We start from the raw sequence: 25,252 nt of genomic DNA on the forward strand, positions 1-25,252 counted from the left end.
CAAATTTGGTGATGCAGTTCTCTAACAAATGTTTACAAATAATGCCTATGGTAGGGGAAAGTGTGCATAAAAATGAACATGTGAGTGAAAACAACTTAAAAAGTGTGATATTAGGAGAGGCTGCTTGCAGGCATGTCTACATTAGCCAAAACTACATTCAGAAATGTATGTGTAAGGAGAAATTAGCACAAAAATGCTGAGGAATGTTCATGAGTCCCAGGTTGCCATAGAAATGTGGAGATCTGAGTTTAAGACTGGACATGAGAAAGGAAGAAAACCAAAATTGACAGATCATTCCTTCTCTGCTCTAAGGAGAACTCTCTTGGATGCAACCTGCTGCATGAAAGACCCCCTTTCAAATGAAGTCCCAGTGACCTAAAGGACAGGGCATAGCAATTGTATTGTACTGTGCAGCTGGTGCCCAAATCATCCTGAAGAAAATAACCCTTGTGATCTACCTTTAAAATTAATGGTCTGCTTCCAGAAAAAAAGACCTGCCATTACCTACTTAGATTTGCAATCTTCTTTAATGAAAGGGTGGAATCAGCACACCCAAATAAACAGGATTTAGAAGGATTATATATATAAAAAATGCTAAGCAGGCCTGTGACTGGAGATATTTGTACAGCAAATGGTAGCCTCAGGGGCAAAGTTAGCCTTCAGGCTCCTAGCAAATGGGTATAAAAGCTCTCCACATTGCTTGACACTTCCAACAGCTTCTTTCACCTCCTGTTGACATCTCTCCATCAGTTGTTGGCGGTAAGTTGGATTTATCTCAATATTAGTTGCCTCTAATGGAGTGTGAGGTGGGATTTGTAAAGCAGTTGTCATCTAGTGCTTGTTCTTAAACTTCTCTAGATTAACTGTACATTTATTTATTTCATTATCTAGTTCCAATATTGTTGTGCACACCCTAGTCTCTTAGTAGTGAGAGATTTCCAGGGGTTCCTGCGCTTCACCCAGGGTTGGGTTTCTTTGCAATGAAGGTCAGAGGAGACTGCGGTGTCTTATAGGATATATGGTTTATATTTACACATATATACAGCCTGAGCTTGAAATGGAGTGGTTCACAGCATAAATGGTTCATAATATCTTGATCCTCAAGGTCTATAGCTTTGGGATCCCTTCAAACATAGAGCGAGTCTCTCCATTTTCACTCGCCAGCTTTTCCTCAGACTGACACTAAAACAAACTACTCCTTAAGTCCATCAGGTGTGGCTGCTAGACAGGGGATGGCAGGAGAAGTCCCTCTCTCTTGAAAAAGTTCTTATGGGCCACATTGCTTTCTTGGCTGATCCTTATGCATGTTAATGAAAGATCTTGATAGACCTGGCTGAAATCATTAACTTAAGAATGTAAATAATCTGACTAGTAAGGCAGGTTTCTTCCTTAGTACATGCTTCCAGATACAAGATCGCAGGTTTGGAGAGGACCCAAAGAAATCATCCATCACAACACTCAATCCCATAACAATATTTTTAGGTCACCTTTCAGGGTTTGCCCTACCTTACTTAGATTTTATGATTGTATAAAAGTAACCACATTGAGAGCTTTGGGGTGGGATGGGGAGCAAGAAACAGACAGAACAGAAGTGTATCAAAATATACACAGAGTGGAGAAAGTGAATAGGAAGTAGTAGTAATGGGGTAGAATATCAATTCAGAGCTCCTTATAGGCAAATCTATCAAATTCACATTTTCCAAAACAATATGAGGACCAAAACACAGCTATCCTTTGAAAGTTGCACTTAGCTGAATATTGTGATGCAGTTCTTTAAAAAATATACATATATTGGGGAAAAGGGTGTATAAAGATGAATATACTAGCAAAAAAATAACATGCAAAAATGCATTATATTGGGAGAAATCACTTGCAAAAATATACACATTAGTCAAAACTGCAGACAAAGATGTTCATTAGGAGAAACTTGCACTAAAATGAAGGAGAAATGTCATGAGGATTAAAAAAGCTGCTGCAGAAACCAGGTGAACAGAATTTAAGACTGGCAAAACCAGAAGTGGAGAGAAGTGAAATTGACAGATTAGTATATCCCTGTAGATACGTTTTTCTCCCTCTCTGCTAATACTAGAGCCCAAGTGGATCATTCAATGAAGCTGGATGTTGGAAGATTCATGATGGAGGAGAGGGGGAAAGGAATTCCAATTTGGATTGTTTTTAACCCCACAAGGTGTAGCAAGGTCTACCAACATGGGTGCCTTTAGAAAAGGATTATACAGATTCACAAAGAATAAGGCTGTCCCCGGCTACTAGCTGCAGTGGCTATGTTCTAACCCCGCTGTTGGAGGCAGTTATGAATACCATAAATATCAGCTGCTGGGAATCACAAGTGGGGAGAGCCGCTTTTGCACAGAAGAGGCATCTGGTTAGCCAATGTGACAAGATGCTAGTCTAGGTAGGGCTTTGTATAGAAGGGCTTTCATGTTGGGAATACATGCTTTAAAAAATGTTCAGCTCACATGCACAGGTGTATCCCTTCATGTTCTGCACATCTCTGTTACAGGCTAACCTCCATCTTCTCCACCATGGCATCCTGCTGTCTCCCATCTTGCACCATCCCATGTCGACCTGTAATTCCAATAAGGAGTAGCCCACCCCCCAGCCCATCTTGTGCCTATCCATGTGGACCTCTTGCACCCCTATGTGTCCAACCTAGAAGCGGCCAGTCTTCTTCTGTTCCAACCTGTGCCATTCCGTGTGGGCCCATCTATCCAGTGAGCAGCAGCCAGTCTTCTTCTGGTCCAACCTGTGCCATTCCGTGTGGGCCCATCTATCCAGTGAGCAGTGGCCAGTCTTCTTCTGGTCCAACCTATGCCATTCCATGTGGGCCCATCTATCCAGTGAGCAGCGGCCAGTCTTCTTCTGGTCCAACCTGTGCCATTCCGTGTGGGCCCATCTATCCAGTGAGCAGCGGCCAGTCTTCTTCTGGTCCAACCTATGCCATTCCGTGTGGGCCCATCTATCCAGTGAGCAGCAGCCAGTCTTCTTCTGGTCCAACCTATGCCATTCCGTGTGGGCCCATCTATCCAGTGAGCAGCGGCCAGTCTTCTTCTGGTCCAACCTGTGCCATTCCATGTGGGCCCATCTATCCGGTGAGCAGTGGCCAGTCTTCCTCCTCTCCAGTGAGCAGTGGCCAGCCTCGCTATATCCCAATTCGTATCGAGCCCTGCACTCCTTGTCGTCTCCCTTGCTAAACCACCAAGGAAAAACTCCCCTCGTACACAATCGCATTGATAATTTAAAGTGATGGTACGGATTCATGGCTAAGCTGATGGGGACTGTGTTCCCAAAGTGCGGAGAGTTCACTGTTCTAACTGAGGCTCTGTGGTTTCTGCGGCTGCACAGCATCTTGGCGCTCAGTCCCTGCTTTAATGTCCCTTGACCCTGTCGCTTCAAAACGATCCCTTTTGCTAGCTTTCAACATCACTGTTTAAGCATGGAGACATCATTCTCAATTTAACCTGTGGCGGTTGCCATAGTCTATGTTCCCCAATGCTAGTCATAGATTCGATTCACTGCTGTTAATTCCTCTTCATCATTTTTGGTATGGTGTCTTTGTGTTCTCAATCTGTTCGATCTTAATAAAGTCTGCTCTGGTGCAAAGAAAGATTTGTCTCCTGGTTTCTTTTCATACCCTTGCTTGAAAATTCAGCACGCATAAAGACCCAACTCTGGGGAATAGATTACTGCAGAGATTGGCAACCTGTGTGTCCTCTGCCCAGGTGCTGTTGGACTGCAATTTATGTATTTATCTATAAAATATTTACATACTAGTATTCACTAGAAAAAAATCAAGGTGGTTTACAACATAAATAAATATGTGATACAATCATATTTAAAAAGTTAAATGTCAGAATCATTCACTACCTATGGGAAAATGACATCTTCTAAATTGTCTGCATAAGCCTGGTGATGTAGAAAAGTTTCCTTTAGGCATCTAAAAGTTAGATGAGAAGGTGCCTGCTGTGTCTCTATTCTCAGAGCACTCCACAGGACTGAACAGATGACAGGAAAGGCTCAATTTCTTATATTTATTTATTATTACTTTATATCCCACCTTTCCTCCCAGAAAGACCAAGGGCGGCAAATAAAAACACTAAAAGCACTTTAAAACATGTTCAAAGCAGAAGAATTCAAAACATCTTTAAATAACATCTTAAAAAGCAGTTCCAGCACAGACGCAGACTGGGATGAGGTCTCTACTTAAAAGGCTTGTTGAAAGAGGAAGGTCTTCAGTAGGACCAAAAAGGTAACAGAGATGGCGCCTGTCTAATATTTAAGGGAAGGGAATTCCAAAGTTTCACTGCTGCAACACTAAAGATCCACTTCCTAAGTTGTGCGGAAAGGGCCTCCTGATGAGATGGTATCTGCAGGAGGCCCTCACCTTCAGACAGTAGTGGTTGACTGGGTATATAAGGGGTAAGACAAATTTTTAAGGTTTCCTGGTCCAAATGGTGCAGGGTTTTGTACACCAAAACTAGAATTTTGAATTTGGCCTAGATGTTAAATGAGCCTCACCAACTCCGGAGGCAGCCACCAATGCTCCTACAGATGTTGTTGTTTGTTTATTAATATATGGTCACAGACCCATTCAAATAAAATAATCAATAAAACATCAGAATAGTTAAGATACAGAAATATAAAAGTACAACATAAGAGAAATAGCAGTTAAGAGAGAAGAATCCTCTTGTGACTCCTTTGGTCAGAGAAGAGGAATTTAGCCACTGTCTCTGTTGTAGACGTATTAAAATCAGTTAGGAAATATTTCAAAAACCAGACCAATGGCCTGCCAGGAAAGTTCCTCATAATTGGGCCAAGTAGTCTATCACAATCCTCCCTATAAAAATTGCATACAAAAAAGACGTGAGTCAATGTTTCAACTTCGTCACCACAAGGACACAGCCGGTCTGCATAAGGGACACCTTGGTATTGCCCTTCCAAGAGAGCCGAGGGGAGACAATTAAACCTGGCTCTGGAGAATACATGCCGGTACTTAGGAATAGTCAGATTCTCCAAATAGTTAGCACATTTGGGGAACTGGAAATTCAGACCAAATGGGTAGGAGAGCATATTTTGCAAGCATTTGATACAGAAAGTTGAAAGTCAATATCCCTAATTCATTGGTCTAAAATGAATTTAGCTGTCCTAAAATTTTGTGTAAGGATAAAATCAAAAGAAAAACCTAATGAATGTAGTTTGACAATAAAAAATGAAGACCAAGAACTGGTGTAAATGTCTTTCAAAAGAAGGTTTAAATAGCCTAAAGAAGGATCGCTGAAGACAACCTTAAGCCAATATCTAAAAGCAGAGTAGCATTCAGCGCATTCTATAGAAACAAGGCTGGCCTCGAGACATAAGCCCACAGCTGTGACACACCTTGGCATTCCAAATAGAGATCTCAGGAATTTTGAAAGGGCACTTTCCACAGCTGGATTAAATCCCTGGATCCAAACTGGAACACCGTACAGTAACTGAGGCAAGATTTTAGCCTTAAATACCTGGATGGCTGCTGGGATATATTGGCCCCCCTTTGTATAGACAAAATGAAAGACTGCCTTGGTAGTGTTCTGGGCTACCTGCACTCCTACAGATGATCTTGGTGACTGAGCTGGAATATAAGGGTTCACGTGGCCCCTCAGGTACCCCAGACCTAAACTGTTTAGGGGTGTGTAATTTAATTCATGCACCTTGAACCTGGCTTGCATGTGCAACCAGTGCAGACGTTTTAACCATGGTGTCACTAATGGAGATGTTTTATATATTCACACATATAAACATAGGTTATTATATTAGAAGGTATAGGTTTATATAATAAAATCACAAGGAGCTAAAAGAATTAAGCAAAAGGCCATAGGCCTTGGGATCATAGGGAAAGCAAATTCAGTTTGCACTGCCCAACCCATAAGAATGAAACAAGTAGACCTGTGTGTATGATAAACTTTGATTCACGACCTCATTGTTCTAAGCAAGGGGAGCCTATCATCCATGATTGATATATTTTTAACTGTTTTATCCTGAGAAACTGACTTTAAGTGAAATTGATAACAATGACATATATTCTATCCTTGATTTTGTAGAGCAAGAATGCCAACTAGCGGAATATTTTGTAACTCTTCCAAAGTAGGAACGAGAGGAATTTTGAGCTGTAGCACACATTTTAAAATGCTTGGTGTGTTGTTTTTTCACTTTTGATAAATGGGATACAACTTTTTAAAGTGGGTACTCATGGTAAATAAGTACTTTAAGGTGGCTTGCTTTGTCTGTTCCTTTCAGGCTGAGAGACGTTGGGTGGCCAGAATCAGCCCCACTGTCTTCCCTAGACTGGGTGGTCTCCATATGTAGCCCTGTGTTTAAATATAATCCTCCCTCATAAGCTATGTATTTTTAAAGTTAGGAATCCTGGCATTGTGGTATTAATAAAGGGATGTTTTTAATGTTCCCAGATGTCTCTAGGTCAGCTTGGCCGATCAGAAACCATGAAAATATGTGTGAAGGCCCACTCACAATAAGTAGAATGAAGTGTCTCAATTGTCCTAAAACCATTAGTAATGTGAGACAGAAGAATAGTGGTAACGTCGGTCAAGGAGACAGTGGAATATTGGAAATATTAGTCAAGGGGACAGACTGACATTAGTCAAAGAAGACAGCAGGGCAATGGGATGGGAAGTGGTTGCAAATTATGATTATACATATACTCATTTTAATAAAATTATCTGATTGGTTTGAAATATTGCAGGAGGGAAGAATTGTTACGTTATGTGTGTAGGAACTTATGGGATTGGTGAATGAATGTCTCATGCTGTATCTGTACTGCTTAAAAGAGCTTGCACACAGTGACTCAGTGCAGTCTCTCCTGGATGTTTCTGAGAGGCTGACCCTGCATATGGCCTACCGTTTTGCTTCAAGCCTGTGTCTTCCAATTTCTTCAAGGACCTCCAGCAAAAGATCCCACAGGAGAAAAATTCTCCATCATCACATGTGGTTGGTTGTGCCTCCATAAGCAGTCTGGCTGCCTCCTGCTGGGAGGAAGGGCGGGATATAAATCAAATAATGAATGTATGTATGTATGTATGAATGAATGAATGAATAAGGAATTTCAAGGCAAGCCCAGCAGGGGGTTGATAAGACAGGAACAGTTACAAAATAACATTGTTGCCGAGACTTGCATTTTTGTTATTGGAAGTATAAGTTTCAGTTGCTTCTCATTCTCACCTCTAATACAAGCAAAACATTAAGACCTCTGATTTAAAAATTGTCCTGCTCAGGGCAAGAGCCAGGAGACGGAGGCGAAGGTGAAATCAAATCTTGTTTTATTAGAGTAATGGTTACATCAAAGGCAGTATGCTTCATAGAACTCCCTATGCTAACTCACTACAATTCCCTAGCTAAACTCTACACATGCTCTGGAGCGTATGGAGTAAGTTGACTCAGCACCCCAAATCCGGGAGCTGCAGTCTTAAGCAAGAAAAGTCTTGGACCATGATCTCTGACTCCTTCGCAAGCCCTCCCTCTGCCCTATCCATTTCTCCAGCCATCGAAAGAGAGGTGAAGGGGTGTGTGCTTCCAAAGGCTCATCCAAAAGAACCGTCTCCTTCTTGCCAAGCTCAAGGTCAGGGGGCGGAGAAGCGTTCAGCACATCCTGAGAGCTGCCTGGAAAAGGGGGAGTCAATGCGCGCTCTGAAACATCGCCCAACGGCTCTCCTGGCACATCTGGGGGCTGCGTGCTGTCCTCTTTGGAGGCAGCGCCATCCATGGGAACTGGCACAACATCAAACCCACTCCCTTCCCCATGGTCTTGAGGAGACTCAACAACTACTGGCTCCTCCATGCCTTCTGGCTACTGGGGAACCTGAAACTCATGCCTCCTCCCTCCCGGGGCCTCGCGAGAGAGCTGGGGCTCAACAAATATAGAACTTAGCCTTCCATGAGCGGTGCCTTCCATAATTTGTTGTTGTTCCAACTCCCATCAGCCCCAAACAGCAAGGCCAAAGGTCAAAGACAATGATGGGAGTCACAATCCAAATGATCTTGGGAAGATTCTTTATGCTGAGTCAGACCATTAGTCCATCTAAGTTAATAGTGTCTGCACTGTGTGGCAGTGGCTCTCCAGGATTTCAGGCAGGAGTCTCTCCTAGCCCTACCTGAAGATGCCAAGGGGTGAACCTGGGACCTTCTGCAAGCAAAGCACATGTTCTACTCCTGAGCTACAGCCCTTTGACAAGGGGAAGCCTAACCTAGCTTGTTTCTTTCATTCACTTTTTAAAAACTAACTTTAAAAATAAAACAACAACTTTGCCAGCAGGAATGAATGGATATAAGCTTCATGGGTTCACGGTGCTCCCTTTTGGCTTATCAAATAGTCCTGCATCCTTTCAAAGACTGGCTAATGAAGTGCTCTGTGGCATGTCAGATTTCACCCTGGCTTACGTAGACGACATAGCCATTTATAGGACAGCCTTGGAGGACCATCTGGAACATCTTCAGAAGGATTACTTAGCTGTCACCTGGGCACTTGAAAAGATCCAGCCATACATTGGGGACAGAGTTTCATCATCCAGACTGATCATTGGGCTCCGAGGTTGTTTCAAACCATGAAGAACCAGAACCAGCTGCTGCAACAGTGGTCCTGAAAGCTGCAGAAATAAAAAGCAGACACCCAGCATGTGCCTGGTAAGGAGAATGCTGTCGCTGATGGGTTGTCCAGGAGAGAGATTGCTAGTTCTTCAATCAAGTGAGACTCTTCAAGCAACACTGGACGAAGGTACTGGTTGGGTTTGGGGGTGGGTTTGGTTTCCATGGAAGGATGATCATCTTGCCTCAAGGACTTTGGCATTAAGGACTTTAACATGAAGGACAATTCTGGGAAAGATTAAGACAAACTGAACGTTGGGACTCTCCTGAAAATCCTCCAGACTGACCTTGGTGGGATCAAGCTCCATTCTTTGGATTTATTTGAAGGGGGGAGTGGTAATGAAACTACTTGTTGGGAACTGTTAAATGTGTTACTGGTTTCAAGGAGTTAATGGAATGCCTGGGAATATGAGTGATGTAAGACTGCCAGGTGGGAGGAGGTGTGTGAGTGAGTGTTCTAAGGGAGGTTTGAATAAAAGACAGTTGGTTTGACAGTTAGGAGTGTTTTGTTGCAGGCATTTAGAGTGGAAAGAGGGAAGATGTGTAGTGGGAGTGAGCTGGGTCGAAAAAAGTGGATTACACTTGTGTTGGAGGGGGTAGGACAGGTAGGGAAGATGCTATATATCAATCTATTTAACATCTTGTATTTGAATAAAGCTATTTGGTTCATTGAAATTCCTGTGTGTCTGCCTGGTGATGTGTGCTACCATATCAGGGTCCTATTCAAGTTTCTCTACCTGCATCTTATTGTGCCAACAGGACGCACCAGTGATCACCTTTTTTGGGGGTACAAAAGGTGGAAAGGCTGAAGCTTGTGGGGCAGAGAGCATATCTGACCCAGGCTGAGGCATGGGTCCCGCTGGGTGGGGATTTCCTGAACCATGTGTAGGGTGTCAGGAAGGACAATCCCCAGTGACAGGCACGTTCCCAACAGTAGCCATCACTGTCTCTAGTGGGAGTGAATCCCATAGTTTAACTATGAGGTAGAAATGCTATATAGCCTTGCTTGCAGAAAGTCCCATCGTCAATCATTGGCATCTCTGGGTAGGGCTAGGAGAGACCCCTGTCTGAAATCCTGGAGAGCTGCAGTCAGTAATGTAGACAATTCTGAGCTAGGTGGGCCAATGTTCTGATTTAGTAGAAGGCAGCTTCCTCTGTTCCCATGTTGTTGGGCTCCAGGTCCCATCAGTTCTAGAAAGTGTGACCAATGGTCAGAGATGATGGGAATTACTGCAATTGCTCCATATGGGGCAGCCCTTGGGCTTGGTTCGGAAGCTGCAGCTGGTGAAGAATGTGGTAGCTAGACTGATGATGTGGACACATGGTCAACTACATGTGACACCATTATTAAAACATCTGCATTGGTTGCCCATCCACTACTAAGCCAGGTTCAAGGCCCTTGAATTAATTTACAAAGCCCTAAACAGGTCTAGAGTAGCTGAGGGGCCACCTGAACCCTTATATTCCAGCTTGATCACCACAATCATCTTCAAGATCATTGGTGGCTGCCTCCAGAGTTACTGTCTCATCAGGAGGCCCATTCTGCACAACTTAGGAAGTGGACCCTTAGTATTGTGGCATCCACACTTTGGAATGCACTCCGCTTAAATATTAGACAGGTGAAATCTCTGTGGTGCAATCTCTGTTATTTTTTCAGTGTCTACTGAAGACCTTCCTCTTTCAATAAGCCTTTTTAGAGACCTCATCCCAGTTTGCATCTGTGATGGAACTGGTTTTTAAGATTTTTTTTTAAAGATGTTTTGTTTTAAAGTTTTTTGTTTTTAAGAAATTTTAAAACACTTCTAGTATTTTTGTTTGCTGCCTTGGGCCCTTTCTTGGAGGAAAGGCGGGATACAAATTTAATAATGAATAAATACAAGAAATTTAACCTTTTGTGTCATCTGCTCAGACCTGTGGAATGCTCTGCCAATAGAAACACAGCAAGCACCTTCTCTTCTAACCTTTAGATGCCTACAGAAAACTTTTCTATGTCACCAGGCTTATGCAGGCAAATTAGAAGAAATAATTTTCCAATAGGTAGTGAATGATTTCTGAAATCTAATTTTTTAAATTTGGTTTTATTGTATATTTATTTGTTGTAAACTGACTTTATTTTTCTAGTGAATAGTGGTATGTAAATATTTATAGATAAATACATAAATTGCAGTCCAACAGCACTTGGGCAGGGGACACGCAGGTTGCCGAACTCTGCAGTAATCTATTCCCCAGAGTTCGGTCTTGATGAGTGCTGATTTTTTTAAAAAAATGTTTAAAAAAAGACCAGGGAAACAAATCTTTCTTTGCAGCAGAGATGACTTTATTTAGTGCAAACAGAATGAGAACACAAAGACATCATAACAAAAACAAGGAAGAGGAGTGAACAGCAGGTTGAATCTATGATTAGCATTGGGGAACACAGCTGATAGCAACCCTCAGAGATGAAATTGACAACAATGTGTCATGTCTCCCTGATTAAACAGAGCAATTGTGAAATGTAGCAAAAGGGATCCTTCAGAAGTGGCAGGGTCAAAGAACATTAAAGCAGGGACTGAGCGCCAAAGATGATGCGCAGGTGCTGAAACTACAGAGCCTCAGTTAGAAGTGTGAATGCTCAGCGCTTTGGGTACCCAGTCCCCATCAGCTTAGCCATGAATTCGTTCCATCATTTTCAATTCTCAACATGACCGCGTACCAGGGGAGATGTTTCTTGGTGGTTTAGCAAGGGAAACGACAAGGAGCACAGGGCTCGATACAAATTGGGACATAGCAAGGCTGACAGCTGCTCACTGGAGGGGAGGAAGATTGGCCACTGCTCACTGGATAGATGGGCCCACACGGAATGGCACAGGTTGGACCAGAAGAAGACTGGCCACTGCTCACCGGATAGATGGGCCCACACGGAATGGCACAGGTTGGACCAGAAGAAGACTGGCCACTGCTCACTGGATAGATGGGCCCACACGGAATGGCATAGGTTGGACCAGAAGAAGACTGGCCGCTGCTCACTGGATAGATGGGCCCACACGGAATGGCACAGGTTGGACCAGAAGAAGACTGGCCACTGCTCACCGGATAGATGGGCCCACACGGAATGGCACAGGTTGGACCAGAAGAAGACTGGCCACTGCTCACTGGATAGATGGGCCCACATGGAATGGCACAGGTTGGACCAGAAGAAGACTGGCCACTGCTAGGCTGGACACACAAGGGTGCAAGGGGTCTGCATTGATAGGTTTGGCGTCTAGAGGGCTGGGAACTGCTCACTGGAAAGATAGGCCCACATGGATAGGCACAAGATGGGCTGGGGCGTGGGCTACACCTTATTGGAACACATGGGATGGTGCCGGATGGGAGACAGCAGGATGCCATGGTGGAGAGGATGGAGGTTAGCCTGAAACAGAGGTGGGCAGAACATGAAGTGAACACCTGTAAATGTGAACTGAACTTTTTTTAAGCATGTATTTCCAACATGAAAGCCCTTCTGTATCGGACCCCAAAGGCCCACCTAGCCTAGCATCTTGTCACAGTGCCTAACCAGATGCCTCTTCTTGGAAGCCCGCAGGCAAGCCTTCTGTGCAAAAGAGGATCTCCCCACTTGGGACTCCAAGCAGCTGGTATTCAGAGGCCCATAACTGGCTACAACAGTGGAGGCAGAACATAGTCACTGTAGCTAGTAGCCTGGGAGAGGCTTATTCTTTGTGAATCTGTGTAATCCTGTTCTAAAGGCAACCATGTTGGTAGAAGTCACTCCACCTTGTGGGGTTAAAAAGCAATCCGAATCAGGAACTCCTTCCCCCCCCCTTCTATCTTGAATCTTCCAACATTCAGCTTGTTGGATGATCCACTTGGGCTCTAGTATTAGGAGAGAGGGAGAAAAACCTCTCTACAGGTAAGGAAGAATCTGTCAATTTCACTTCTCTCCGCTTCTGGTTTTGCCAATCTTAAATTCTGTTCTCCAGGTTTCTGCAACAGCTTTTTTTAATCCTCGTGAAATTCCTTCTTCATTTTAGTACTAATTTCTCCCAATGAACAACTTTGTCTGTGGTTTTGACTAATGTCTATATTTTGCAAGCCATTTCTCCTAATATTATGTATTTTTGCATGTTATTTTTTCACTGGTATATTCATCTTTATACACCCTTTCCCCCAATATATGTATATTTTTTAAAGAACTGCATCACAATATTCAGGCAAGTGCAAATTTCAAATGATAACTGTGGTTTGGTTCTCATATTGTTTTGGAAAGTGTGGATTTGATAGACTTGCCTTTAAAGGAGATCTGAATCGAAATTTTACCCCATCACTACTCCTATCTATGCACTTTTTCCACTTCATGCATAATTGTTATGCACTTCTGTTACATATTTTTCTTGCTCCCCAACCCGCCCCCAAAGCTTTCAATGTGGCTGACTTTCAAACAATTGTAAAACCTAAGTAAGGGAGGGCAAACCATGAAAGGTGCCCTAAAAATATTGTTATGGGGTTGAGGGTTGTGATGGATGATTTCTTTGGGTCCTCTCCAAGCCTGTGATCTTTTACCTGGAAGGTTGTGCAAAGGAATAAACCTGCTTTACTAGTTAGACTAGTTCAATTCATAAGTTAATGGATTCAGCCAGGTCTATCATCTGTAACATTTGTAAAGATCAGCCTGGACAGAGACCCTCCTCCCGCCATCCCCTGGCTAGAAGCCCCCTCATGCTGGACTTAAGGAGTAATTTGTTTTAGTGTCAGTCTGAGGAAAAGCTGGTGAGTGAAAACACACAGAGAGACTCACTGTATGTCTGAAGGGACCCCAAAGCTGTAGGCCTTGGGGATCAAGAACTTTTGAACCATTTATGCTGTAAATCTCTCCATCTCAAGCTCAGGCTGCATATATGTGCAAATATAAACCATGTATTCTATAAGACACTGCAGTCTCCTCTGACCTTCATTCCAAAGAAACCAAACCCTGAGCAAAGTGGAAAATTCTCACTGTTCAGATACTGGGGTGTGCACACCAATACTGAAATTAGCTAATGAAATAAATGTACAGCTAATTTTATGGAAGGGTAAGAACAAGCACTAGATGACAATTGCTTTAGAAATCCCCCCCCCACTTCATTAAATGCAACTAACATTGAGATAAATCCAACTTACCGCCGACAACTGATGGAGAGATGTCAACAGGAGGTGAAAGAGGCTGTTGGAGTGGTCGAGTAAGGCTGAGAGCTTTTATACACATTTGCTAGAAGCCTGAAGGCAGCTTTGGCCCCCAAGGGTACCACTTGCTGTACATCAAATATCTCCAATCACAGGCCTGCTCTGCTTTTTTTGATAATCCTTCCAAATCCTGTTTATTTGGGTTTGCATATTCCACCCTTTCATTAAAGAAGATTGCAAATCTAAGTAGGTCATAGCAGTTCCTTTCTTCTGGAAGAAGTCCATTAATTTTAAAGGTAGATCACAAGGGTTATTTTCTTCAGGATGACTTGGGCACCAGCTGTACAATACAATTGCTATGCCCTGTCCTTCAGGTTACTGGGAGTTCATTTTGAAAGGGGCGTTTTGTACAACAGGTTGCATCCAACAGGGTTCTCCTTAGAGCAGGGATGGAAGAATCTGCCAGTTTCGGTTCTCTCAGTTTCCCAGTTCCAACGTTAAACTCAGATCTCCACATTTCTGTGACAATTCGGGCTCATGAACATTCTTCAGCATTTTTGTGCAAATTTCTCCTGACACAACGTTTGTGACTAATGCAATTTTGGCTAATGTGCACGTTTCTGCAAGCAATCGCTCCTAACATCATGCATTTTCATATGTTGTTTTTACTCACATGCTTATTCTATGCACACAGTTCACTAACATATGTTTTGATTGTAAACATTGGTGGGAGAAGTGCTCTGAAAAATTTGGATACATGCCTATTTTGGAAGATGGCTGTATTTCAGTTCTCATATTATTTTGGAAAGTGTGAATTTGATAGATTTGGCTACATATGTGAATTGAATCCAATTTCTCCTTCATGCCTAACTGAGAGGAACTCCATTGGAATTATCCTAAATTAGCCACATGCATTACTTTTAATGGATCTACTCTGAGTAGGGCTAATATTGAATATGAACCCCAGCTAAGTGCTGTCTTTCTTCTGTGGGGTGTGAACCTCTTTCCAACCTCTTAAATACAAGCCAATATATTTCACTGGATTTTCACGGCCCTGAATGATAAGAACATAAGAACATAAGAACATAAGAAGAGCCTGCTGGATCAGGCCAGTGGCCCATCTAGTCCAGCATCCTGTTCTCACAGTGGCCAACCAGGTGCCTGGGGGAAGCCCGCAAGCAGGACCCGAGTGCAAGAACACTCTCCCCTCCTGAGGCTTCCGGCAACTGGTTTTCAGAAGCATGCTGCCTCTGACTAGGGTGGCACAGCACAGCCATCATGGCTAGTAGCCATTGATAGCCCTGTCCTCCATGAATTTGTCTAATCTTCTTTTAAAGCTGTCCAAGCTGGTGGCCATTACTGCATCTTGTGGGAGCAAATTCCATAGTTTAACTATGCGCTGAGTAAAGAAGTACTTCCTTTTGTCTGTCCTGAATCTTCCAACATTCAGCTTCTTTGAATGTCCACGAGTTCTAGTATTATGAGAAAGGGAGAAGAACTTTTCTCTATCCACTTTCTCAATGCCATGCATAATTTTATACACTTCTATCATGTCTCCTCTGACCCGCCTTTTCTCTAAACTAAAAAGCCCCAAATGCTGCAACCTTTCCTCGTAAGGGAGTCGCTCCATCCCCTTGATTATTCTGGTTGCCCTCTTCTGAACCTTTTCCAACTCTATAATATCCTTTTTGAGATGAGGCGACCAGAACTGTACACAGTATTCCAAATGCGGCCGCACCATAGATTTATACAACGGCATGATGATATCGGCTGTTTTATTTTCAATACCTTTCCTAATTATCGCTAGCATGGAATTTGCCTTTTTCACAGCTGCCGAACACTGGGTCGACGTTTTCATTGTGCTGTCCACTACAATCCTGAGGTCTCTCTCCTGGTCGGTCACTGCCAGTTCAGACCCCATGAGCGTATATGTGAAATTAAGAGTTTTTGCTCCAATATGCATAATTTTACACTTGTTTATATTGAATTGCATTTGCCATTTTTCCGCCCATTCACTCAGTTTGGAGAGATCTTTTTGGAGCTCTTCACAATCCCTTTTTGTTTTAACAACCCTGAACAATTTAGTGTCGTCAGCAAACTTGGCCACTTCACTGCTCACTCCTAATTCTAGGTCATTAATGAACAAGTTGAAAAGTACAGGTCCCAATACCGATCCTTGAGGGACTCCACTTTCTACAGCCCTCCATTGGGAGAACTGTCCGTTGATTCCTACTCTCTGCTTTCTGCTTCTTAACCAATTCCTTATCCACAAGAGGACCTCTCCTCTTATTCCATGACTGCTAAGCTTCCTCAGAAGCCTTTGGTGAGGTACCTTGTCAAACGCTTTTTGAAAGTCTAAGTACACTATGTCCACTGGATCACCTCTATCTATATGCTTGTTGACACTCTCAAAGAATTCTAGTAGGTTACTGAGACAGGACTTTCCCTTGCAGAAGCCATGCTGGCTCTGCTTCAGCAAGGCTTCTTCTTCTATGTGCTTAGTTAATCTAGCTTTAATAATACTTTCTACCAGTTTTCCAGGGACAGAAGTTAAGCTAACTGGCCTGTAATTTCCGGGATCCCCTCTGGATCCCTTTTTGAAGATTGGCGTTACATTTGCCACTTTCCAGTCCTGAGGCACGGAGGAGGACCCAGGGACAAGTTACATATTTTAGTTAGCAGATCAGCAATTTCACATTTGAGTTCTTTGAGAACTCTCAGGTGGATGCCATCCGGGCCCGGTGATTTGTCAGTTTTTATATTGTCCATTAAGCCTAGAACTTCCTCTCTTGTTACCACTATTTGTCTCAGTTCCTCAGAATCCCTTCCTGCAAATGTTAGTTCAGGTTCAGGGATCTGCCCTATATCATAGGTATTGGGCCCACCTTTTAATACCCAGAATCTAGCTGTTGAAGCTGGTTCCACTTGAGGTTGCCATCTGGAAAGTTTGCAAAGGCATCCCCCCAAAATCAAAATGACTCTTCTTCCTTTCCTTCATAGCGGACAATCATCTCAACTGGGTATGATTCATAAGAATATTTAAATCCTATATATCCATGTAATAACTTATAAAAGTTATTGGTGACCCAGCAAATCCATCAGGGGTGGATGACCACCTATCAGGAGAACCAGAGCAGTGAGCTTTTTGAACTGGGTGTGTGGTGGGCTAGATGATCTTTGAGACCATTTACTAACATAAGTAAGGGCCCTAGCTCAGTGGTAGAGCATCCACCTTGCATGGAAAAGGTCCCAGGTCCAATCTGTGATGGCATCTCCAGGTAGAGATGGGAAAACTTTCCTGCCTGAAACCTGCCAGTCAAAATAGACAATTTTAAGCTAGGTGGACCAATAGTCTGACTCAGTAAAAATCAGTTTCCAATGCTCCTAACTGTAGGTTGTACACAATGTTTGTCATCTCCTGAGAAGACTCACTGAAATCAATGAGCATGACTAACTGTGGTCTGTTAATTTCAGTTGGTCTATTCTTAGTAGAATTTACAGCACAATCAAAAATCCTACTAGTCGGAAGGGCGGGGAATAAATTTAATAAATAAAAAAAACCCTGATGTCCCACTGAGATGAGCAAGTTTGGATTTGGTGGATCTTTGATTTTTCCAAGCCTGTTCTTGCAGATGTCCCTCACTCTTGGTGAGCTGGAGATATGCCTGTACAAGGCCCTCGACCTAGCTCACCCAGGCCCTACTGGCTCAAATTGCAGAAGAGAAACCAGCAGAATTCAGTCTCCAGAAAGGGGTGCTTCTGAGGGTGCCCATGGCACCCAGATGACCCTGAAGATCAACAGGTAATGCAATTCATCTTTAATTTAATGGTCTCTGATGGAAGCAACATGAAACGGAACATCCTAGCTGACTGTGCAATATTCTCCAATGAAAGGGAAAACAGGGTGGAATCTGCAAGAGGATTAGGAAGGGGTGGAGGTCACAAAAGACATGGGCTTGCCCATGTAGTTATTTGGCTTATGAGACATATAATGAATGTTGGATTATATGGCCAGGGGCATCCCTCAGGGTACTTGTGAACTTATATAGAAGCTCTCTCATTGCTTGGCTCTTTCCAACAGCTTCTCTCACCTGTTCCTGACTTCTCTTTATCAGATAGCTCCGGTAAGTTGGTTTTGATTATTATAGCATCATCTAGTAGAATGTGAAGTGGGGATAGTAGTGGTGTTTGTAAAACAACTTAAATCTGTAACTTGAGCAGACCATCTCCTAACCCCAATGGCTATGTTCTACCTACAGTATGAGTTTCTGAACACCAGTTGCTGGACACTGCTGGAGAGGAGAGTTGCTGTTGCATTCAGTCCCCTTTGTGGGCTTTCCACTGGGACATCTAGCTGGCCACTATGAGAACAGGATGCTGGACTAGATGGGCCCCCTTGGGCCTGATCCAGCAGGGCTCTTCATATGTTCTTACAGTTCTGAAAATTAAATTCATTTTATGGGGTCCCCCCCCTCCGAGAGTGATCGACACCAGCAGGTTCATGAACAATTGCCACTGTTTGGGTCTGAGTTAGCAGTAGGACAAGGTCACAGCTCATTTTGTAGATGACTTTGCCTGCTGTCCAAAAAGAAGGCTGGGGATGGTATCCAACCAGATCTTACTGAGTGTAGATCCATTCAAATCAATGGACTTAAGCTCATCAAGACCACTGGGTAGGGTTTATTTTGTAAAACCTTTGAGGAACACAGCTGAAAAGTATTTAAACTGGCGTTTGGATGAGAATTCAAATACCACTAATGGGAAGGTCCAGATAATGGCTTACAATATGCATATCATGTGCTGAAAACATTTAACATGCTTAGATTTGATTAGAAGATGCTTTAGTATTTTTGAACTAGTGTAAGATGTTTGCTGTAAGTACAAGAGGCAAACAGTAAAACAGTTTGAAATTGCCTACCTTCAGAATTGCCCTTCTCCAGGAAGGTTGGGCATACAGCCAAGATAGTAACTGCTAAATCAACAGGTCTGAGAAGTCTGCTTTAGAACATTAACAATGTACAGAACAGGAAATACCTTAGTAACATGTTTTGAATGGCTGGCAATAACCTGGCCAATTCTCCTATGAATTAATATTAAACACTGAAAACATCTCTAAGAGGATGTTTATGAGACAGAATGCATTGTATTAGTCGCAGTGTGCAAGATATGGATTAATAGCATATATTATAAAGACTGTTCTGCTGTGACTCCCAAATAGAAAGTTTCTGGTACCTTCCAAGACTCAAGAATTCTTGAGTGGGGTCTCTATTATTCAAATATTAATAGTAATGTTATTAATATTATTATCCACTCTTCACCCAAAGGTCCAGGGCAGGTTACAACAATTTTACAATACAGGATTCCAAACAAAAGCAATCAAAGAAATCACAAAAGAGGATGAGTCCTAAGAAAACAGACTCAGGTGTCAATGGTCAGGGTAAAGCAGTGTGTCTTCAGCATTTGCTTAAAACTGTACAATGAAGTGGCCAAACTCACCTTGGTTCCCCATCCCACCTATATACTAACTTGGGAGGATGTCCCACTGAACTCAGAGCAACTTACCTCTGAGGAGACACACCTAGGTTTGTGCTGGAAGCCCCTTTGTCTGGAATTTTGGCCTTGTTATCTCAGCACCATCATGTTTGGTGCTGGAGGGGACATCAGTTAAATGGGAAATGGCCAAATTGAGATGATTCATTTCTTCCCCAAACAAAACAACAAACAGCCATGCAGACAAGACCTTTGATCTTCTCAGAACAATAGTCTTTGGTTTGTTTGTACAACCAATGTTTCATTTACCTCACCCCGTTGGGTGAAGGCACCTTTGGTTTGACTAGGCAACACCCTTGTCAACAGCTGGATGATTAGCAGCAGATTCAGGGACAAGCTGCTCCAAAAAATATTGGGATGGTCACTCTATTAGAAAGTCATACTCTACTTGCATTTCTTCATTTAAACAAAGAGACTTGGCACTACTTCTAACTAGGGATGGTTGAATCTGCTTTTCCAATCTTCAGTTCAGTTCTTTACATTTCCAGTGTACATTTTGTTTTTTAAAAAAGTCTTCATGAAAGTTCATTATTATCTTGGTGAGAATGTCTCCTATTGTTTGCATTTTTGCAGTTTCCCTGGATAAAATGACTTCTTTTTGCATGCTGCTTTTGCTACTCTATACATTTTTATGCACAATTTACCCGAAAGCACACATTTCTGAGACGCGGTATTTGGCTGGAGAATGGCATTGAATTTCAAAAAATGGCTGTGTTTCACTTTGCACTTTGCACCAGAAAATGCAAATTAGGTAGATTCACCTTTCAACATGAACTAAAACAAATTACTTCCCCACTCCTGCTTCCAACTCAGAACTGAGCATCTGTGGGGAGAAGTGTTTCTGCTTAAATTTTAGGGTTTTTTGTTGTTGTTTAGATCTCATTTCACATCCACAGGTTTATTCATTCTTTCCTTTTTTTCAGGCTAACCTCCATCCTTTCCAAGAATGGTGTTCACTTATGCCTTTCCATTCGGTGCCACCCCTTTTGAGCCCATCACTCTGCTGTGTGACCAGTCCTATGGAGTCAAGTCTTGCAGCATCCCATCCAGCTGTGTTCCTTGTGGACCCACCATTCCAGTGAGCAGCTGCCAGCCCTGCTCTGTCCAATCCTGTGCTGTTCCGTGTGGGCCTGTCATTCCAGTTAGCAGCTGCCAGCCGTCCTCTGTCCAATCCTGTGCTGTTCCGTGTGGGCCCAGCATTAAAGTTAGCAGCTGCCAGCCCTCCTCTGTCCAATCCTGTGCCAGTCCGTGTGGGCCTGTCATTCCAGTTAGCAGCTGCCAGCCCTCCTGTGTCCAACCCTGTGCCATTCCATGTGGGCCCACCATTAAAGTTAGCAGCTGCCAACCCTCCTCAGTCCAATCCTGTGCCAATCCATGTGGGCCTGTCATTCCAGTTAGCAGCTGCCAGCCCTCCTGTGTCCAACCCTGTGCTGTTCCATGTGGGCCTGTCGTTCCAGTTAGCAGCTGCCAGCCCTCCTGTGTCCAACCCTGTGCCGTTCCGTGTGGGCCTGTCATTCCAGTTAGCAGTTGCCACCCCTCCTGTGTCCAACCCTGTGCCGTTCCATGTGGGCCTGTCATTCCAGATAGCAGCTGCAAGCCTGCTTGCCACCAAACCTGTGTCATTCCGAGTGGGCCCATCTATCCAGTGAGCAGTTGCCAGCCCTCCTATGTCCCAGTTAGTGTACAGTCCTGCAATCCTTCTTGCCATCCTTGCTAAATCACCACGGGACAACTTCTCTGCTATATGACCACGTCAGGAATTGAAAATTATGGTCCGGATTCATGGCTAAGCTTATGTATTATCAGTTATCAAAACTGCTGAGTTTTCACAGATCCATCTAAGGTAGTTTATGGGTGTTTGGTATCAAAAGTTCTGAGCTTTCAAAATTCTATCAAAGGTCTACCCTTTTCTGTGACTACTTAGCACCCTTGACACCCAGTCCCAGGGTTGTAAGATTCTGCCTCTCCTTGTCAGACACAAATTCCTTTGTCAGCTTTTATGCTAGCTCTGTTCATCAGGGGTTCTGTTTGGTGTGATTTTTTTTATCAAAACACCCTTCAAAGGAAGAATATCAATGTTCTCACAATATTAGGGATAGACAACTCATTGTTCATCCTTACTCAGCTCTTTTCAGCTCATGGTTCATTCCTTGGATTTCTACCATTAGGATGTGATAGATGATCGTATCACAGATGCATGATGGGTAATGTCTTCCAAGGAATAGGCTCTCTTGCAGTGATCATTATCATCATGTGAAAAAAATGTAGTTCTGTAGATCCATGGATGGACTCATTTGGAGGATACCCTTACCCCTAAGAACCCCAAGGCTATTGGATGATATTTGCTACTGCCTTTTGGAATGATAACATATTTAGCAGCAGCAGCAGCAACAACAACATTGGGTTGAATCCATCATCAATCATATTCAGGGTAGAGTCACTGAAATTAATAGACAGGACTACCTTAAGTCCATTCGTTTTACTGGGCCTATTCTGAGCTGAACTTGGTGAGTTACAAGTCCAAGTGTAGAACCCATAATCCATTTTTCTCCAGACACAGCTGCAAATCTGCACACATTTTGTCTTGAGATGTGAAGGTCTGGAAAAATGTTCCCCCCTTTTTCTTCTTTTAGATAGATAGATAGATAGATAGATAGATAGATAGATAGATAGATAGATAGATAGATAGATAGATAGATAGATAGATAGGGGGGGATTGATTTATTTTCCCATTTTTTTCTGGCTGTTCACAACTCTAATTTTGTCTCCACAAGGACTATATATTCATGTAAGAAGTGGCCATGGGGCCATGGGCTGGGAACGCAAATAAAGACCAGGACCTCTGGTTCTATTCTGATATTTTGTTGTCATAACTCTATCCTGCTTAATTCATTAAAGAAAAAAAACAGCGGCTGTTCATTTCTCTGCTTGATGTGCCGCTGAAACTGCAAGTGGGCTCAGTCTATTTCCTTCATGTTTCTTTCCCAATAAAATCTACTTTACTGCATGGAAATATTTGTCTTCTGCTCTATTATTATTATTTCCAAAATTAACTTGTTTCAGATTCAACACCAAAGAAATCATAATTTTGGCGGTGGAAATAAATGTTTGTTTTCCCCTCTTGGAGCAATACGTGTTCCCTAGAACATGGGAGGCCAGCACTGCAACCAGTACAGATGGGCAAATATGTTAGTTTTGGTTTCCCTCAGTTTCTCATTTTCCCAATGTTAAGGGCATTTAATTTCTCCATCCATATTTGCCAGTGGTCTTCATACTACCATGACTGGATTGTTTTTTTGGGCGTTCATTCGTAAATCAACAGCTCAGAGAAATGGGTACATGCTCCATGAGATTGAGGGACTGAGAAAACAAGCATGGCAATGATCTCAGTGAAATACAAACAGCTCCAAAAGGATTTCTCCAAACTGAATTAACAGGTAGCCGGCAGGCAAGTGAGGAGCAATATACCTAAATATAAAGTCAAAAGGTCCTAACTCCACATGCTTAGTGCTATTTTTGTAAATTGCTTCGGGTCACTTTTGTAAAAAAAAGGTGACTGATATATGCAAACAACATATGTGTCTTCATTGACTAATCAAGAAAGAGATCTGGGAGTCTTAGGCTATGAGCACACTAGTTGCCTACAGCAAAGCATTTCCATTGGCCGCACCTAGAGAGGGAACACGTTGATCTGCCAATCAGTTGCAAAATCTCATTGAAGCAATTAAAAAACCACTCAAGGAGATCCCACCAGGTTTTACAGTAAAAAGGGGAGGAGTCTGATAGTATAAACTGCAGCTTGTGCAAAATGCAGCAGCCAGATTGGTAACAGGGACCAGATGGTTCAAACATATAAAACCAATTCTGGCCCGCTCTCACTGGCTGCCTATATGTTTCCGAGCTCGATTCAAGGTGCTGGGTTTAACCTATAAAGCCTTGCATGGCTTGGGACCACAATACCTGATGGAACGCCTCTCCCGACATGAACCCACCCATACACTACACTCAACATCCAAGGCCCTCCTCCGGGTGCCTACTCCAAGGGAAGCTGGGAGTCTGGCAACAAGGGAGAGGGCCTTTTCAGTGGTGGCCCCCAAATTATGGATTGATCTTCCTGATGAGGTGTGCCTGGCGCCAACACTATTATCTTTTCTGTGCCAGGTCAAGACTTTCCTCTTCTCCCAGGCCTTTTAGCATGTGTTTTTAAATTGCTTTTAAAAAATGTGTTGTTTAATTTGTATATTCGTTTTTAACGTTTTAAATTGTTGGAAACCGCCCAGAGAGCCTTGGCTATGGGGCAGTATACAAATGCAATAAACAAACAAACAAACAAACAGTGTTGTGTGCCCCCATTTTCAGAAAGGAGAGGTGGAGGCTCATTGGAACCGGCAGAACAGCAAGTGTGTGTCTATCCTTTGTGGCTACCAAAGGCTGCATTCAGACATGGATTGCATTCTGTTAGCTCCACTGTTTATAATGGTAGCACTTCTGTCCCGAATTCTAATGTTCTTTTCACACTGTAGCACCTCTTGCCTTAGGGAATTGAGGCTTTTTGACTGATATAATGGCCACATTGCACTACATATCAGTCGCACCAGTGGACTTGATGTGTCATAACAATGAATGTCATGGGACATGTTGTTATTCCCCCACCCTTTCCACGTGTGCACACTTATGTTCTCCCATGATACCCCTATGAAAATGGCAGGAAAGAACCATATTCTGGTATACCTCCCCCAATTTTGTCACCTTAAAATGTAAAGGTGTCCCCACACTTATAGTGCGAGTCGCTTCCGACTCTTAGGGTGCCATCTTGCGATGTTTACTAGGCAGTATATATGGGGTGGGATTGCCAGTTCCATCCCCGGCCTTTATTTACCCCCCAGCATATGCTGGGTACTCCTTTTACCGACCACGGATGGATGGAAGGCTGAGTGGACCTCGACCCCTTTTACCGGAGATTCGACTTCCTCCTTCCATTGGAATCAAACTCCGGCCGTAAGCAGAGCTTCGGCTGCGTTACCACCGCTTACCACTCTGCGCCATGGAGCACAATTTTCCGATTTAATGGTGTGGCAAATGCATTTTCTTTGAAAGCAATTAACATGAAAACGAAAGCTAAACTTAACCATTATATTCCACGAGATTTACAGAAGTGGTTTTTTATGTTGTTAGAAAGGTCAAATAAAATGAGGAAATGACCAGGCAAGGAAGTGTCGGAAAACTGGAATCAACTACTGTTTGAATGCAGCTTAAGTCAACACAGCAACCCCATTTGCTTTATTGAGTAAGTGGGTCTTAGCTGAGCTGAAGGGAGTTTATATTTTGTCAGCTTTGTCTCTTTGGGTGCAGCATCAATATGAAGGGTTGTCGGAATTGCTCTCCTCAATAGGGATTCTATCTTCCTCTCCAGGAGACCTGTTTGGTTGAGCTCTGGTCTTGAGTCTTTATGTTTAACAAGCTCCTGATATCTATGGTATGACAAAGTAAAAGTTAATGTGGACTTTAATAATCATTTTATAAGACGTCCTTTGTTGAAAATATGGAATAGATATAAACCAAGGTTTTGTTCCAAAATACCATTATGTGTCTCAAGTCAAGAAGCGTTCTATAGAAGAGAAATGGCCGGAAAAGAGAAATGGTTAACTTATCAAGAACTATTAGAAAATGTGCATGGAGAATATATAATGAAACAGAGAGAACAACTAATAAAGGAAGGATATAGTTCTCAATGGTTTGCCTATTTACAATTGTTGGAAAGATATAAAATGGATAAGAAAATGTATGGGTTTGAAATAAGTAAATCTGATTTTGAAATATGTCTGTGTACAAATGATGAATGTATAATTGTGAAAATGTATAAACTTTTGTTAAAAATGGAAATGGAAGAAGAACAAGTAAAAGAGTGTATGGT

The 25,252-nt window shown here is 42.8% G+C and overlaps 1 protein-coding gene and 2 long non-coding RNA genes across 3 annotated transcripts; 2 read left to right on the forward strand and 1 right to left on the reverse strand.

Annotated features, from left to right (window-relative positions):
- The first annotated feature begins 712 nt into the window (after positions 1–712).
- LOC133374865 (uncharacterized) lies at positions 713–3,625 on the forward strand. Its single transcript, XM_061606149.1, has 2 exons — positions 713–759; positions 2,522–3,625. The coding sequence occupies exon 2, from the start codon at positions 2,544–2,546 to the stop codon at positions 3,210–3,212; it is 669 nt and encodes a 222-aa protein (XP_061462133.1). The 5' UTR covers positions 713–759; positions 2,522–2,543; the 3' UTR covers positions 3,213–3,625.
- A 7,319-nt stretch (positions 3,626–10,944) lies between these two features.
- On the reverse strand, positions 10,945–13,836 carry LOC133374820 (uncharacterized). The gene is made up of 2 exons (XR_009759997.1): positions 13,786–13,836; positions 10,945–12,040 (listed from the first exon to the last, which is right to left on the reverse strand). It is a non-coding gene; the product is annotated as an uncharacterized LOC133374820 (long non-coding RNA).
- A 4,005-nt stretch (positions 13,837–17,841) lies between these two features.
- LOC133374734 (uncharacterized) lies at positions 17,842–22,351 on the forward strand. The gene is made up of 2 exons (XR_009759954.1): positions 17,842–17,912; positions 20,262–22,351. It is a non-coding gene; the product is annotated as an uncharacterized LOC133374734 (long non-coding RNA).
- Positions 22,352–25,252: the final 2,901 nt, after the last annotated feature.

The sequence above is a fragment of the Rhineura floridana genome, chromosome 22 (assembly GCF_030035675.1).
Source record: "Rhineura floridana isolate rRhiFlo1 chromosome 22, rRhiFlo1.hap2, whole genome shotgun sequence".
NCBI lineage: Eukaryota > Metazoa > Chordata > Lepidosauria > Squamata > Rhineuridae > Rhineura > Rhineura floridana.

Excerpts from the sequence above, each read along its gene's own strand:
- LOC133374865 (XM_061606149.1), top strand. The coding sequence starts at position 2,544 with ATGGCATCCTGCTGTCTCCCATCTTGCACCATCCCATGTCGACCTGTA.